A 17,751-nucleotide genomic window follows, 5' to 3' on the forward strand; every position below is an offset into this window, starting at 1 on the left:
ACCAAACCTCTGAACATAATGACTGCACCTTATGTTGTACCAGCAAATGGGTGATAATCTTACCTTAAATTAGATGATGCTTTTGAGTTTGATCAGTTGGAAGCTTGGGCTCAATGTTTATCCTGTCATCTTGTTTATTGATTCCTATACCTGCTGCAACTATCATTTAATGGTGCTTGGGTATGTCTTTTCTTCAAGGAAACCTTTGGTTTTATTCAACCTGGACCCTTTTCTTCCATGATTTTGGGTCTTAGCCGCTAATGGGAGCAACAATTTTTAAAATGGGTCCAGTATTGAGAGAGCACTGCAGCCGACAGCTACACAACGGGCTGCAATGTAACAACTCAGGACAATGAGTACACTGTCATGCATGTCTACTGAAAGTGCTTGTTTTTGCCCGTTTTAGGCTCAGATTGTTATTTTAAGTGTCAACATAATGGAAATGACCCTGCAGAGAAATAAAATATTTATTTTTTGCCTTTTGCTTGATCTGTTTATTATTGTCTTTTTGCCATAACTCAACTCAGGAGGAGACTTCTCCTTGAGCGAGATTTGGTTAGACATAATAACAGCCTGGATCAAGTGAAAGGTAAAGAAAATATGTTTCTTTTTCAGACACTTCTAAAAACAATCTGAGGTTGTCAGTGCCAAAAACAAACACTTTTAGTGGACTAAATTGGCAGTGCGCTATTGCCCCAAATGGTTATGCTGCAGCCTGTTACATAGCTGCCAGTTGCAGTGTTTTTTCTTAATGCTGGACCAATTTCAAAAAGTGTTGTTCCCATTAGTCACTTAGACACAAAACCATGAAGAAACAGGGTCCAGGTTGAAAAATACCAAAACCTTGTCATCCTGCAACAACTCACAAGACTTCTCTTTAGACGAGACTTTGACACAATAACAAACGGACTGGATCAAGCGAAAGGTACAAAAAAATGTGTTATTTCTTTGTCAGACACTTGGATTTCAGCATTTACAAGCAAACCAGATAAAATGCCTTCTGCGAGAAAGCTGCTTTTGATTGGTCAGAATGCAGAAAAAATCCAGGAAGTAAACAAAACGTTGAAGAAGAGTACACTTGCAAGATAAATGTGACACTTTCTAATGTCACAATGGAGGGACAACTACGCAGGTTGATTTTAGCGCTGCTCATCGTGGACTATATTGCTGTCATTGTTCATTTTAGTCAAACCATACAGTTTGAAAACGAGGCGCGGCTCCAACTAGAAAACAATGTTTTGATGCACTGGATGTGCTGAATGTGCATATTAAGGCAGTACAGGAGGAGGTGCACATTAATAATCCTCCAGGACTGTAACATGCTCATGTTTAACCCAAACGATGTGTCATGTGACTGCAGTTGGTTCGGATCGAGGTCGGAACATGTTCTCACCACAAACGAACCGCACCAGAGTTGGTTTGTAACTGGACCGAGACCACCTCTTTAAGAAGGTCTCGGTCCGGTTGTTTTGGTGCATACCTGAGTGCCATTGCTCTTTTCACACCTGCCCAAACGAACCGCACTTAGGCGGCATACGAACTTAAACTCGACTGAACCGAACCAAACAGGGCAGGTGTGAAAGCACCCTTAGTGGAGGTACACTGACAGTGGGAACACAGGGTCAAGGCTGAAAAATAGTTTCCCTTTAAGATATTCCCTATTTATATATCTCAATCAAAAAGCATTTTTAGACTGTTATAAAATCTGTACAGCACTCTCAGAAATCATTTGGGTGCCATTCTGCTATCACTCTGAGCGATCGAATATAACTTTAAATTCTGAGATATTTTTGTTCCCATTTCCATCCCTACCTCTAATCATACCCATCGTCATTCTTCACCCCCTCCTCCAGCTGCCCAGCCTGCTGTTCCAGTGCATCCCCTCCAGGTAAGGAGTGATCACACCAGCCCATGACAACATGCTGGGACATGTGGCACTTCTGCCGCTACACATCTCATCTGCCTAAATTAGCATGCATTACACTATCACATGAGCAAATTGTGCGGGGAGTATGACAGCCTACACTGGGTGGGGGACAGACAGACAAAGATGCAGAGAGAGACGGAGTGGCTCCAAGTGGGGGGAGACAGGTGTTGCCAGGTTGGATTGGAGGGGTTTTTGAGGAGGGCACAGCAGGGGTGAGAGCAGTTGCGGAAGGTTAGTCAGGCAGAAACAGCAACAAAAAAAAAGGAAAGGTAGATCATTTTAGAAAAATATATGATTGAGACGGAGGTAAAGGGGAATACAAAAAAGGTGTATATCCAAGCCAAGTTAACTATAAGCACAAAAAAAAAAAAAAACACAGGCTGTCCTGGTCACTTGCTTTTTCTCTCAACACCATCACAGCCCTCTGACATCACCTGACGGATTAAGTGCTTTTCATCTTGTGGCAGGGTTTTTCACCCAGAGACTGCAATTGAAAATCTAGCTAAAAAGTCCTGTTAAGAGCTTAACAGCCTCCTTTGTGATGGGGGAGGAAAAGCGCCAGCTAAAAGGTCAATAGGCTTCCACTTAAGATCCTGATGATAACAGCGAGAACGACAGCACACGTTGGCATGATAATTCCTGCGGTGATGTATATTGCTTTTTGAATGTGCCTTCCTCAAAAGCTACTCTGCGGATGCTAAAATCACATTTGCATGCACTTGCACACACACACACACAGGATGGGGAGTTGCAATTTGCAGTATGGCCAGTATGGTGATGAAACCAAAGAAATGGTGAGACCTGACATTTTCAATACTTCAAATAAACACACTCACACAAGGGAAATCTGCCAATAAGATCCAGCAGCACACAGCTAGCAGCAACATCATATGCATACCAACAGTTTCTCAGTATAGACATGTCTGTTGTCAACTGAGTGTCAAAATGAATTCTGGGGAAACCTGTAAAACTGGAGAAACTTTGCACAATCTTTGGTATGAGAGAGTCTCTAAGTCTGATATTTCTGGTTTCTGCCATGTAGGGCAAGGCAACGAGTGCTGAATGTTTCACAAATCACGGCAAAGAATACAAAACTATTTTTTTATGTGATTGACAACTTTTTTTACACGGTGTAAATTGACAGGGAGCAAAACTGACATACCTGATAAAGTGAGCAGGTTATAAATAACAATGGGGATTCTCTACGACTACTGTTTGACCCAGATATAATCGATATCAGAGAGGTCTTTGATTCATCTAAAAGTTTCTGTTTATCCAGACACAAACACTTCCTGTCTATTGGGGCAGTGATACTTGAATAAAAATCTGAGGTAGTTTACAGGGCAAAACTGTTTATAACAGGGACAAAATCTCATGTTGAGAGCAAGCAGCACCCCCTTAGGTGGAGAAATGAAGCCAACACGAAAGTGCCAAAAACTGCTGTTCATCAAATGGCCACTTGAGGCTGGCTCCGAAACACAGTCAATCCCCATAGACTGCCATGTTAAAGTGGCCAACTTAACAGCAGAAATAAACATGTTTACAGCCTGGTGCAAAAACACATTTGATCTCTGTGGCTAATTTTCCCCTTCATGACAACTGTGCGAGGGTTGAATTTTGATACAACTCACCCATTTTATTAAGGCTTAAAGTGATGCAAAATTAAGTTCTTGCTTTGAGTGACAGGCTGTCTGCGAGGCATCTCTACAAGCTAAGAGTGAGCTCCTCCACAGCTCCACCCTCTTGTCCAAATAGGGTCCCTTCCGGCTCCAAAAATCCAAGATGGTGACATTCGAAATGCAAAACTTGAGGCCTCAAACCAGTGGGTGACATCACGATAGCTACGTCCATTATTTCATACAGTGTATGGTTGAGATATATGTTTATAACAAAACACAATCAAGTGTTGTGCTTGCAACATCACCTTTAGATTAAGCAGGGCAGTGTCAATATCAAGACAGCTGTTGCTGCTCTACCTACAGCACTGTGAGAGGAAAAAAGCTAACGATGGTCATTATGAGATGCCCACATGAAAGGCAGTAACTATAGTCTGTCTTAATACTGAATAAATGGAGAAAACAAAAGAAAAGTGGGAGACTGGGGAAAAATAGAGCATTATTAAGTTATTAATCTCATCCACTGACTGTAAAGACATGTTACCATTAGCAACAGCAAAGCAGTCAGCATGTTTGGGGCAGGGAGGCATGATAGGGTCATCACCACCAGGAGCAGTAAGTGAGATGAGTGAAGGGATCCCTTGAAGTGTGTGTTTTTGTCAGCATCTCTCCATCTAGGTCAGTGTGAGACCACTTGAGTGGCTACATAATTGAGTTAGGGTTTTTTTTGTTGTTGTTTGTGTTTAGACTGAGCAGATTATGAAATTTTCATCATAGCTTGACATGTGAGCTTCTGTGGACACGACGACGGGTTGGAAACATCATCAAAAGCAAATCAGTATGTAACGCCCACCATGGAGGACGAATAAAACAGCCATTTCTGTTGTGGAGTGGAGAGTTACTCACTTTTTTGAGCAGTGGTGGACTTTTTAACTTTACTGGCTTGCCTGTGTTTGTGGGTAAGAGAGGGAAGAAGGCAGTGGAGATGAGCGCAGATGTGCAGTAGACTTGATATGGATTTCTTTTGCTCCTCAGAGTTCTTGGCAAATGCCAGTCTTCCCACACAAACACTGGCAAACTTACACCATCACACAACCAGTAATTTGCTGTCTAACACAGGCAGACATGATAAACATGTAGATTTTATGACAGCAATCACTCTCAAAACATTAAACTTTAAACACTTGTGCACATGTACACACAAACACACACCCACGCTGTCACCCAAAGTCATTACATGTCTCTCTGCGGACCAGATGTGTGGTAGTAAACACTGCTGACAACACACAGCAATATCTGCCTGGAGCCATACTATTATCAAGGTGAGCGTGCAGCTACAGGAAGTGTAGGGTGACATAGTGTTATCACTGGGGAGCAGTCCCACTGGATCAATACAATCTAACATCATCCCTGACCAAACACACACTTTTCTTTCCACGTATTGAAAGTTGAGAAGACAGTTTAGCAAATTTCACCTACATCCTGGCCAGAGCATGGCGGAGCTCTTATTTAGCTAAGGCTTGTCCACATGGACATTTTTGTAAACAAAGTTTTTCACTCCTTCGTTCTAATCTGTCCAAATGAAAAGGTAAAAATAAATGAAAAGGTAAAAACACAATATAACCATAACCCTAAAGCCATGCATAGAAAAATAAGAAGTGTTAGCCAATCAACAGCCTGAAAAAAGGTTTTACAGGAAGGCTACCTGGACCAGAGACCTTTGTAGCATATTTTGATGCCTCTGTTTCTTAATATAGTGTAAGAGTAACCATACATTTCTGTGTAAACACGTAAAAAGAACTTTCAACAAGGTAAGAGCCAGCACTATTTTCGACATGTCCCCCATCACACAAAATGCTGCATCAGTTGTGACGCTTCAGAAAGGAGATAACGGCGTGCAAACTAACGTTACAAGCCAAATAGACAGTTTTCCCTGCCTGAGTTTCTGAAAATCCTCACCCTGGAAGGAGTTTTACAAAAGATTCAGTTACAGTTCACAAAAATACCCGTCCACGTGGACAAGGCCTGACAGAACAGAAATTGAGTCAAGGTGAGGCTGAGTTTTGGCTGCTCGTATCTTAAGTATCACTGCTTCAGATGAGGCTACAGAATAAGACATAAAAACAGAGGCAAGGAAAACACAACACAGAGCAGAGGGAGGACAGTGGCTCCAACACAGACCAGATGCTAAGCTAGCGGCGTGGGGCCTGCTGTGCCAGCTGCAAATTGATTAAGAGAGCCTCTGGCCAGGGGCAACGGCCCAAACAGGATGGGCATGCGGGTCACACAGGATAGACACACACACCTGTGCAAGATCGCAGGGCCCCACATTAATTTTTTGCTTGTCATGCTCAGTCAGCACTCAAAGGCTAGGCTGACAACAAGATCAAGTGGGTGCAACAGGAACATTTTGACCTGGCCCACGATAAGGTCATCAATGTGAACTCCCAGACAGGCTGGAAAAGTCTGGGCACAGACTGTAAGAGTGGGACACTTTAATGCAGGAGTGCTCAACTTGCAGTGCCTGTGGGCTACAGTTTAATTTCACTGTGAATTAGAAAATGGTTGGTGGGCCACGTGGCATCCGACACGTGCCTCAAGTTGAGTATCACTGCTCCTTTGTTATGATCCAGTTGTGCAGCAAATGTAAACTGAAAATGCAGCAATGCAAAGCTGCAAATCAACACCGAGGTAACTCATTAAATCATAAACATAATAAAAGGGCTCCATTTCAAATAACAATCCTAATTAAACATTAAATAGAAATGGTTTAGTCTGATAAAATTCACTGTAAACTGTTTTAAAATATGTGGTATCAATCATTCTCTTGGAGTTAATAACACTTTATTACGAGACCATAATTACTTAACTTTTCTACATAACAAACTATGTGACAGTCCTGATTCATTGTCCTCATATAAAGCCTAATTGCTTACATCTTATATAATAACTGCCTGTCCATACAGTGGCACAGTGTGGGTGTCATAAATGTGTGCATATGTACATACCTGATGTTGGGAGAGGGCCATTTCAAAGGTGTACAGAGGTAGAGGTAGCGCAGGAACATGGAAGAAAAGGAGACAAGGAAAAAAAACGTGTTAAATATTGACTGGGTATAAAAACAAGGATACACAATAAACCATTTTGAGCAAAAATTATTAAGACTGGCATAACAAAACAACTAAAAAATTGAAATGCTCAATTTACACCACATAATAACCACATATGTCAAACTAATACAGCAACATTCCGCAGGGGGTTGTTTGTGTGAAGCGAAAAACACCCACGGGCTGAAATGATCAAATTTGTCAGGCAGTTTCTGCTCATACCCGGAATCTAATTTCCCTCTCCCTGCGCTAACTCTCAGCCCCTGTTAGCGGTGACAGCACCCACACCCTGTGCCATGTTGTGCCAGCGAGGCAGGCTGGCACGGGGCTGACTGGCGCTCTGCAGTACTGTGAAAGTGCAGCGGCACAGTAGCAGCCTCAGGTTAGAAAGATGTGATTCATTAATCAACACTCCCCGCAGGGAATAACGCTGCCTGCTGGCACAGCCACTCTTTCCATTCTCCTCCACTCCCTCCTGACTATCCACTGGACAAACAGCACAATAGTATGCTGTATACATAAGGGTATGCATGTACAAACACACCAGTATGCAACCCAGTCGTAATTAAGCACACTTACGCACGCATCAACATAAATATTCATACTTTTTTTTTTGCCTGAGCTTTGTCCCTCGAGGCTTATCTGTGATAGAATGGGCTTGGTTTAGGGACTGACAGGGCTAGAAGGATAATTAGTTGAAAGCAAAGTGGGAATTTTTATCTGAAAGCTCCAGATTTCTCTCGCCGTCCCGGCCTCTTTGGTCAACGGTTTACATTCACTTCCCATTTTCGTTTATGTAGCAACAGTGGTTTTATTAATCACTGTCAGCTATAATAGGGCCTGAAGTGGCCAGTAATTGCTGTTTGCAGTGTTATGTACGACATTATACAGGTCCCCAGTGTTGTTCTGTAAAGGTGAGAGGGCCTTTAGGGGGTGTGTGCTTTTTTTCTGTGATGTTTTTACCTTGATTAGACTAAAAGACCTGAAGATAACCGTTTCCATTTATACCTTTCATTCTAGCTAACATGCTCTTTTGAGAAATTGGTAAATTGAGTGCTATGCAAGCAAAGCCATGGAGTGGATGCAATGCTTCCTATCAATACTCTGAGGATGAGTGTGTAGCTCCCTTGAAGAAAATAACTCGTACATGCCATTAAATGCCCTAAGGTTCCCATGGTCTTGTTAAGTGGCGGTTTAGCATCATGAGTAACCATGCAGCCTGCCCCATGGAGCCCTCAGACAGACATTTTAAAGAGGTCTGCCTTGCTGGGATTAGAGATAAAAGATCATAACAGTGCAGCCAAAACAGAGCTTGACACAGTGTGTCTCCCATGTGGACCTATAGCAAACAGTCTTAATGGATACTCTTTAGTAGGCGATGGAGCTGAAAAATGGCAATAGTTCTCTCTGCAGGTTGGAGATTAGTCACTAAGGATGCACCGTTTCTGAGATTTGGAGTTTTTTAGGCTCTAGGAGAAAGCAGAAAATAAGAGCAACCCTCTGGCGACGTTCACACACTGTTTCTGGAAGAGTTTGAAGACTGTAGCACACAGGAGCTGACTGCAAGTGTGTTTGGCGTGGCGTTTAAGAAGGACAGAGAAGCTGAACAGAGGTGAAATGTAAACAACGGTCAGCCCCAGTCCAAACAGCCTTTTGTCTCGGGCTGACAGGAAGTAGTAACTCTTCGCTGTTTAAAGCTGGGTTCGTGTGCTGAATGTAATTTGTGGGGATGCTGGCTCACATTTAGGTCCCATCACGCTCAAGACAGATGGGTCTTGTTCCTCAGGTACTTAGGTACCAGGACTTTGATGTTAGGGTGAGTTATAGTGTACATCTCTCTCTCTCCAAACATCTAATACCAGCATTAGTAACACTGTAATATTTTCGCTGTATGGAAAGGTCTCAGGGTGTGAAAATTACATTCTGTTTGTAGTCTGTTGTAACCAGTTTTTAAATTATTTGTCTTTATTATAAATGAATGAACTGAACAATGATACTCAATAATTTAAATCCACATTTACATTTCTCTATCATGATCTAAAAGCACAAACAATAACCATTAACCAACTATTAGCCATCTGGTTTTGCCTGACTGCACAGGCTACTGAGGTGGAGAGAAGCGGGGGTATTATTTGCTGTCCAGCTGACCATGACCAAATAAATGGGTCAGACTACTACTGCTGAAACAACACTCCAATGGACCGTCCTGTGAGCCACCTAAGAGTGTTTCTAGATGTCAGCTATTAGTGAGACCCAACACCTACTTCAGATTAGACGTTCTTTAAGGGGGAAAAGAAAATTCTAGCAACGCACCGATTGCAATTTTCTTGGCTGATTCTGATTTCCCATTTTTTGAAAGTCTGACCTGCCGATACCATTTTCTTTCTTGGTATCGGCAGGTCATATTAAGCATCCACAAAAACTGAGAATATATACATTTTTTAAGCATTTGAAAACCAAGTTTAAAATCAGCTCATTTGGCTGCTCAAACCATTTCTCAGGATTGTGGGGGCGTGATCAGCTCACACTTGATTGACAGCTCCTTCGCAACTTAAGTAACATAAGTATTTTGTTTTCTTTTCAGTCACCAGCGTTAAAACTTTTAGCGGCCACAGAATAAACTACCAAATCTATCATATCAGCCTTAATTGGTAAGAAAGCTAACTCAACGAACAAGCAAATCAGGTTACACCACCCAACATGGTTTTTATTTAACTACAACCCCGGAATGGGGCGTCGGTGGCTTAGTGGTAGAGCAGGCACCCCATGTACAAGGCTGTTGCCGCAGCGGCCCGGGTTCGAATCCAGCCTGTGGCCCTTTGCTGCATGTCATCCCCTCTCTCTCCCCCCTCCACGCTTACCTGTCCTGTCCATTAAAGGCAAAATGGCCCAAAAAATATCTTTAAAAAAACAAAACAAAACCCTATAACCCCGGAATATGGCGCTAATCGTTTTAGCATTTTCCAGTAACTTACATGAAACAATTAGCATTAGCTTTTCCAATTGAAACTTTCAAACTTTTTATCTACTACCCCCCTAGTCTGCTAGCTGAATGTCCCCTAGTTGTGTTGACTAATCGGCTAACTAGCAGACTAGACTAAGAGGATAAGTGTTTTAGCATCTACCACCGACTTACATAAAACTGCTGGCATAACCTTTGCTATGCTACACTTTTGAGCTACTTATTAACTCTGCAATTAACATAATCTGCTAGCTAGCTTAGCACAGTACCTTTCAAAACATGTGCAACATGCAAGGGAATGAATTACAAGTTTTGAGAATCGGTTGCAGTGGCTCTGACAATAGTTACTGTCTGTACATCTGTTGGCAACATGAACCTTTGTGCGGGGCATCTATGTAAATTCAATTGGCACAGGATCGGCAAGAAACTGACGGTCATACCAATCAAGCTGAAAATAGGCCGATTTCTTTCACCAACCAATGGATGGTGCATCTCCAGAAAATTAAAATCAAAGCCCCGAAGGATGCAGGGCCAATCATCATGGCAAGGCGCAGTGCAACAGAGACAGGACAAACCAAGGAAAATCACTCAACTCCTCTCTGCATGTCCCCCATCTATCGTAACAGTGCCACACTAGGTCAAGACCCTTTTCAGAGTGGGAGCAGGTCTGGTCTACTGGGAGCCACTTATTTCATTATCATATTTCAAATTCACATTTCCACAACATATGTGGCCACCCTAAGAATACTCCCAATTTTACGAATTAGCATTTAAACCCTGCAAACGAGATAAGAGGCGGACAGGGGGGAGATGAAGGGAGAAGAGGAGTGAAGAAACATAATAGTGCATGAAGAAAATTATGGAAATTTTGATTAAGGTTCAACAGATGGGCGTCATTTAGATGAGCCACAGCTGACATTTCTATGCCAGGGGAAATGGGTACTGAGACTGGCTCTCCTAAAATAAGGCTGCATTAAGTAAACACTTAGAGGAAAGGAGGATTGTAGTGTGCATGTGTGTGTTAGCATGGCTATGCACGTGTGCGCGCCTGTACTTCAAATACTTCAGGGAGCAACAGAGGGGGCTTAAGCGCTTCTTGTTTTTGTCTTCACACTGCCTTCACACACTCGACTGTGGCTCCAACTAATTACCTGTACAATTCACAACATTATTTCACAGCAACTAATGACTGCTCTTAATACGCCTGTAATTACCTGTCAATAGGATATAATTGACAGTAACAGCAGCAGGCCTGAGCCAGAGGAGAAGAGGGAGGTGGAGGGAGGTTACGACTGGCAGACATAGAAAATATTGATGGCATTAAACTCACTGGGCAGTGTGGTTTTATTTTCAAGATTTATCTCTGTTTTTCCCCCTCATTCTGTTTTATTTTCTTTGCAAACTCTTGAATATTAGCAGTCTAATTTACACTGATTTTAAAGTACCTAAGTTCGAAGGAATGCTGTTTATCAAGACTATCTTGCATCATCCTCTCTCATCTGTTATAACGACACAGGAGGCCCAAGCTACACCATTTTATCTTCCTAAATGTAGTAAATAGCTGTATTTTATGGCGCAGCCTTCTGTTATTCCTTTCCCTTTACATAGTCTAAATCTTTTTCACTCCTCTCTTACATCTCTCTGCCACTGTTGATCTCTTCCTCAGCCTCTCATCTCCCTCTCTCTCTCCCCTTGTCTTTCTGTATCTCCCGCCATTGACAGCTCCCACAGCTTCTCTTTGCAATGCAGCAGGCACTCTCGTTCCCCTCGCTCCTTGCTTTCTCTTCCCTCTCTCACAATCTGTTAGCAGCACACTCTCGCCGCCTCACCCCATTATTTATTGATCGAGGAACGGGGGAGCCAGAGGAGGGGGCTGTGTATGGGGTCTGAGAGGAGGCTGAGCGGTATTTCCATAAAGGATATTTAAGGCCATTGCCTCTCAGTTCCTCATCCGCAGTCCCTGGAAGACGTACTGTGGGGTCATAGGGCATGATGAAAGGACGACCCGGCCCTCATGAAATATAGACAGCTTATGAGAGTGGCAATATGGGGAGGGAAGTGAGATGCTGGGATTTAAGGGGCTTTACTGCGCATTTTAAGGGTGGGATTTGGTGGCTATGTTGTAAATTTAACAATGAGAAAGATATAAAGTTCTTATACTCATTGAAATATAAGCAGTGGAATGTGCTCCGTCCTCTTTCAGTCCCTCAGTCCCTTGCTCTCTTACAGTCGGACCATTTTAAGGGCCACTCAAGCCCCCCTTTCTCCTTTGAATAAAGGACAAATGGTGCACCTGGTAGCCTGGCCGGGGAGCGCTAAAATTGAAGCGACATTGTGTGTCATTAAATTCCTCCACACCACCCCAGACTCTGCTGATTCAAAAGCACTGCCAGTAATAGGACTGGTATGTGTGTGTCTGTGTGTGTGTGTGTGTGTGTGTGTTCTGAGAGCCCTGTAAAAGGTCAGAGATGGTACTGCAGTCTCTTGTCAGCATTTATGGTGAGCGGTGTGGCAGGAGAAAGAAAAGGTTGGTAATATCTTTTCATTTGGGTTTCCCTGTGAAAATAGCTGGGGAAAATGAGGCTGTGTTTCACGGCTGTCTTCACAGCACACCGCGCAGGGGAAGAACAGAGAGAGAAAGACAGGCAGTGGACAGAGGAAGAGGAGGACATGCGGAGGGATGCTGAGGGATGCAGAAAAGACTGGTGATGACCAATGGAATGGACCCAAGATGTGAGTGCTGTTTGGTGTGGCCGCATGTATGTGTGTGTGTGTGTGTGTGTGTGTGTGTGTGTGTGTGTGTCATGCCAGGGCCAAAGCACTACCTCAGCGGCCGGCACTAGCCACTGCAACATGACACAGATGCCAGCAAGCAGACAGACATGCTGAACGAGGGAATACAGAGGCTCTGGATCACGAACAGAGGGCAACTAAGGTTGACTAATACACAAAAACCCTAACTGAGCAGAGGAACCAGTCAGCCAGAAGCACCGGCAATCTAGCAGTGAGAAGGAAGACGACAGGGACTAAACACACATGAGCTAATGAGGTGATGAGCAAGAGATGAGATGGGTTAACACAGAATTGCATGCAGGGGAAGCAATACAGGCATATTAGCTGGGCAGCTGGGAAATCACTAAACTTGGGGAGAAACACAGGGAGAGACTACTATGGGCAATAAGACAGGGAGAGACAGATGCAGCTGAGGCAGCAACACACTCATTCACTCTCCCCACTGGTTTCTGTAAGGTCTTCCTCTCTAGTTATGGTATAAATGATCTATTGGCCATCATTTAGCGAGGCTGCATGTTAATCATTCATCACAGTAACCATTCAGTATGTAGGAGGCTGATAGCTGGCCAGCCAACTTATGTGAGACAGAGAGCAGAGGGCTCCCTATGGGACTCGCTGGAATGGAGAACAGCGATGGATCATCCCATGACCATTAATCATACTAGCCTAGTTCCTTATATAAAGTGCAAAAACGAAGGGAGTCGAGTGGTGTGGGGTGTGTTCATATCAACTGCATGTACTATATGTGTGTTAGAGTACAAAACGAAGATGAGGACATATACCAACAGGAACATCTATTACGCCAATTACCGCTCAAGTACCAAGTTATAAAAAAATCCTCCCACACACCAGTGACCCCAAAACAAACATGATGCCCAGGTTAATCACGAGCAGCAATACACAGACAGCAGATACAAACACAGGCTGCTTTCAACAAAGTACTTACATTACAATACATACATTATTTATCAGCGTGCTCCATCATGCGCGAACCAATGCACGCGACCACTAACAACCTCAACAGGTATGTACATTAGTGCAGTGAGGAGTGTTTGGAACATAATGTGCATACAATGAGGTATAAAGAAGTGGATATAAAGGTGTTAGAAGTTTGAGAAGCTTAAAGGGAAACTTTGAAACTTTTTTATCCAAGAATCTAAGCTTACTACAGCCTCAATTCCAGGCAAAGAAACAAACTACTTTTAAAGGTCAGTAAGTCATTTAGTGGCATCTAGCATTGAGATTGCAGAATTTAAACTTCTCCCATGGGCTGAAAATTTGATCCATTTATGACATTAATAGATTGAAAATTTGTTTATTTCTTTACATACTGTCAACAAGATTAAAGCTTACCTAATTTTTTCTGCAACTGTTTTCAGTTGAACCCAGATTTTCACTCTTATCGGTCCAGAACGAACCGCACTTTGACGGCAAACGATCCTGAGCTCAACTGAATTGAACCAAACAGGGCAGGTGTGAAAGCATCCTTACTTGATTGTTAAAATCAAAATTTAGGGAGACCCATGATAAGCCATTGAGGCTTTTGGCCTCAGATCAGATCTGATTGGAGCCAGTGTTTTGTGTTTTTGGCTACTGTAGAACAACACTGCAGAATCCGTGAAAGAGGACCCACTCCACATGTAAACATAAACAGCTCCTTCTAAGGTAACGAAAATACAATGATTCTCATTTTAAGTTGATTATAAACTAATGAAAACATACAACATGTATATAAATTATACACACTGGCCCTTTAAGAGCCATCTTTGGAGTGGGCAAGCATCTGATACTCAAAAGACACATTTTTGATGGTGAAGTCTCCCTTATGTGCTTATAATTGTACTACCTTCAGTTTAAGTCTTATAGTCAACATGACAGCAATGCAAAATTGTTGAAAAAGCAAGAAGCTGCCACTATTGTAAATATCAGGCTGTCTGAATTTGCAAAAAGCCGAGCAGCATCCCAATTGTGCAGCTGTGTGTGTGTGTGTGTGTGTTGTACAGCGTCGATGCTGACAGAAAGCAGACAGAGAACACAACAGCGTTAACTGCAAGCAGGGGACCTGTCACCTGAAGACAAGGGATGGAGGCGAGGCAAAAGACAGAATACAGGGAATACAGAAAAGTAAGAATATGGCAGAAGAGAGATTAATAGAAAAAAAATGGATAAGTGTGAATGGGAGATGGCGACACACATGACGTACGAATGCGAAGGTGAACATGGGAGGGAGAGAAAAATACAGATATGGAGAAACACTGGGAGGGAGAGGAGGATAAAGACAACAGCAGGCCATCTGTTGTGTGCATGAGTGTGTGTTTGAGTGTGCACATTGAGTGAATGGGCTCTTAGTTTGTTGGATGTATGTGTATGAGCATTTATAGTCTCCCACTCACATAGCCTCTGCTGGGATAGAGAGGACGCTATTAGCATACAGCAGGCGGTGGACATGGCTGCTCCTGCAACCCTGTATATAGGAGGAGGGTGTTGGCGTATTTGGACACACACTGTTCAAACACACTGCTGACGTTCCCTTGGGAAGCCACCTCAAATGAAAGGTTGACCTGTGTGTTTGTATTTCAGACGTTTATCTTCACAATGCCCAGGTAATAAACAGTAACAGCTGCAGTCAGTCCTAATTAAATACCTGTGCATCTGCTCCAGGATCTGTCTTGCTTCTTGTGTGTCTGTTGCGCATGGTGAGTGGGTGGCTGTGTATTTCTCCGTGAGTGCATGTACTAGTGTGTTATATGCAGGCTTTTAGCTCCTTATAAACAGTCTTAAAAAATATCCCATTATAATTTCATCCTTTGAAATGCTATATCAAAGTTTAATTAGTTTAAACTCTACCCTATTGCACACTTTAAATGCTGCATAAATCATAAAAGATATGGGCCACAATGGGTGTGACCTTGACTTTCAACCACAGTGGCTCCATTACTGTCATCATTACCATCTATGACAGTGCATGAAAGGAGGAAAATAAGAGTGGGTATGAAGACAGAGAGGAGAAGCAGAAGAGGAGAAGAAGCCAGAAGGTCAGAACATTAATCACTTTTGGAACTGGATGAAAGAAAGGAAGCTTGATGAAAGAAAATCGGACGCTTCCGTTGTGATGATGATGAAGAAGACGATGAAAGAGCAAAGAGACATAGACAGGGCTCTTTGTGTGTCATCAATAGAGGTCAATGTCCAGTTGCTAACCGTATCAGTCTGTCTGTCTGTCTCAATTCAGCTCATCACCTTCCCTCAGGCTACATCGCTAAATTGAGGTCAGATGTCACCAGTGTGTGCGTGTGTTTGTGCCTGTGTGCGCATGAGGACGGGCATCAAAAATGTAAGCTTGGGTGACTACATCCTACACTAACATGCACAAAAACCACATGAAGAGAGTCAGACACACACACACACACACACACACACACACACACACACACACACACACATCCAGCTCATCATGCCTGTAGGGGGGGACAGCGGTACTTGACCCCGTTAAATATTTACTGGCACTGCTGTCATCAAGTGTCTCACACACTTAACCACTGTCTATAATATCATACTGTCTATCTATCCTCTGTCATATCACGCAGCGATGCTACATAAAAACATGAATGCCCGATCTTTGTCCACCCCTAATGCTGCCTGTATGATTAAACACATGGCACACTGACCCTTGTCACCAAGCCTGTTTAACAGATGCCTGTCCAAAGGCAGAGCTAATGGAGAGCAGGGTTTGCGCTGGTATCGTTTGGTCGTGGCAAAGTTTTGCAGCCACAGCAAAAAAACAAAGAAAGAAAATAAATAGAGTAGTTACTCCATAACATTATTACTGAGAGTCCTTCGACTAATTGCCAAAAAGACAATCACGGTATCCAGGCTGAGGCTGTAGCCCCCTATGGAGGGAGAAAGTTAAGGATGTTTTACTACATAGAAAACATAAGACGTATTCCCGACTAAGTGGCGCTCAATTATTTCATACTTATGTGAACACTACATGTTTTGTTTACTCTTATTGAATGCATACTTATTTGTATTCTCTTTGTTCGATGTCACCATTCATCCGCATTACGATTTTCTTTTCTTTGAGAATGGGAACTTTGCTGTATATGGACTTGAGAAGACGCCAGAATCCATTGACTGCCTCTTAAGACTTTTATGCCTGTGTTGTGTCTCTGAACAGATGATTGTACTGAATGATTTAACTTGATAAGAGCAAATAAAAAGAAGTTAAAATACAACAAAAAATAGTAGTTAATGGATAAAACACCAGAGCTAGAAGGAGAGGAGGAGAGAGTAAGGTGACGCCTGGATGTGGGCGAGAGACGTGACCTGCAACTAGATTATAGAAATGTAGCACAGTGAGGACACATTTAATACATGAGACACACATTATATAGACCTGCTGATGTGCATTCACATGCATCAGCCCTGACATCAGCCCCGAAACACTGGGCTTCGTGGTTACATAAAACTTCTCTATCATGTCTATACTTCTGTCCAAACTCACACGCTCTCTTTCTCTCTCTCCAGGGTAGTACAATACATAAAAAAAAATTTGCATTTAAAATCTCCCACGTTTTGGAACAAGCTCTAGCTGCCAGATCTGTTTTATAATCAAGAGCGAGAACCAAATTACACCTCTTTTTGTACGACTTGCTAAAAAGCATCACTGTTCATCAGCAGTAACAGCAGTTACCTTTGTACTCTGTGGCTGAATGGATTAATCTCCCTGCACGGGTCTGTCTGGATTCAATGGGACACTTACAAAACTTCCTCTGAAATACTTTAATATTTTGTGTGTGACAGAGTCTGCATTACGAGGTAGCCAATAATGGACCTAACGGACACAAAAAGCAAATCCTCTTTCCCACCACACATACTGTATAGCCTGCATCCCAGGGAAAGGGGGGATCACGATAGTTTTAACACTAACTTCAACACTTCCCCAAACACTCACAAGATGGCACACGCTCTGCTGCGACAGCACTGACTGTACTTGTCTACTGGGGACATTTCTGTGAAAAGGAATTTCCCCTTGGCATCTAAAATTTAGAAGTAAAGCATAAACATTTTTTTTTAGGTTTTCTGGTTTAGGAGGTGATGGCTTCCCAGGTGCATGCTATGTGCATAAATAATGACAATACATATATTTACAACAATATAAGCAGTTTTTCAGTGCTATATTCCTTGGAAATTGACCTTTGGAAAAGCAGGCGCAAACATTGCCCCTACAGTCACCCTTTCGTTCCACAGTAAACACTGTGAAGACTTCTGAAGTACAACAGCTGATATCCGTAGAATTATGTATGTCCGTGGTATACATAGGACAAGTGGAACCACTCAATTACA

General features: G+C 42.7%; 1 protein-coding gene across 3 annotated transcripts in view; it reads right to left on the minus strand.

The window, feature by feature from the left end:
• plxna4 (plexin A4) overlaps positions 1–17,751 on the minus strand; it is a 317,597-nt gene that overhangs the window by 191,596 nt on the left and 108,250 nt on the right. Inside the window, exon 4 of one of the 3 annotated variants that reach the window (XM_050036455.1) lies at positions 6,454–6,551. The exons of the other annotated variants lie outside the window; for them this stretch is intronic. Within the exon in view, the coding sequence (XP_049892412.1) occupies positions 6,483–6,551 (69 nt within the window). The 3' untranslated portion in view covers positions 6,454–6,482. Of the gene's footprint in view, positions 1–6,453; positions 6,552–17,751 lie in introns of those variants that run through there. 3 annotated transcript variants of the gene reach the window in all.

This window comes from Epinephelus moara, chromosome 23, assembly GCF_006386435.1.
Source record: "Epinephelus moara isolate mb chromosome 23, YSFRI_EMoa_1.0, whole genome shotgun sequence".
NCBI classification, from domain to species: domain Eukaryota; kingdom Metazoa; phylum Chordata; class Actinopteri; order Perciformes; family Serranidae; genus Epinephelus; species Epinephelus moara.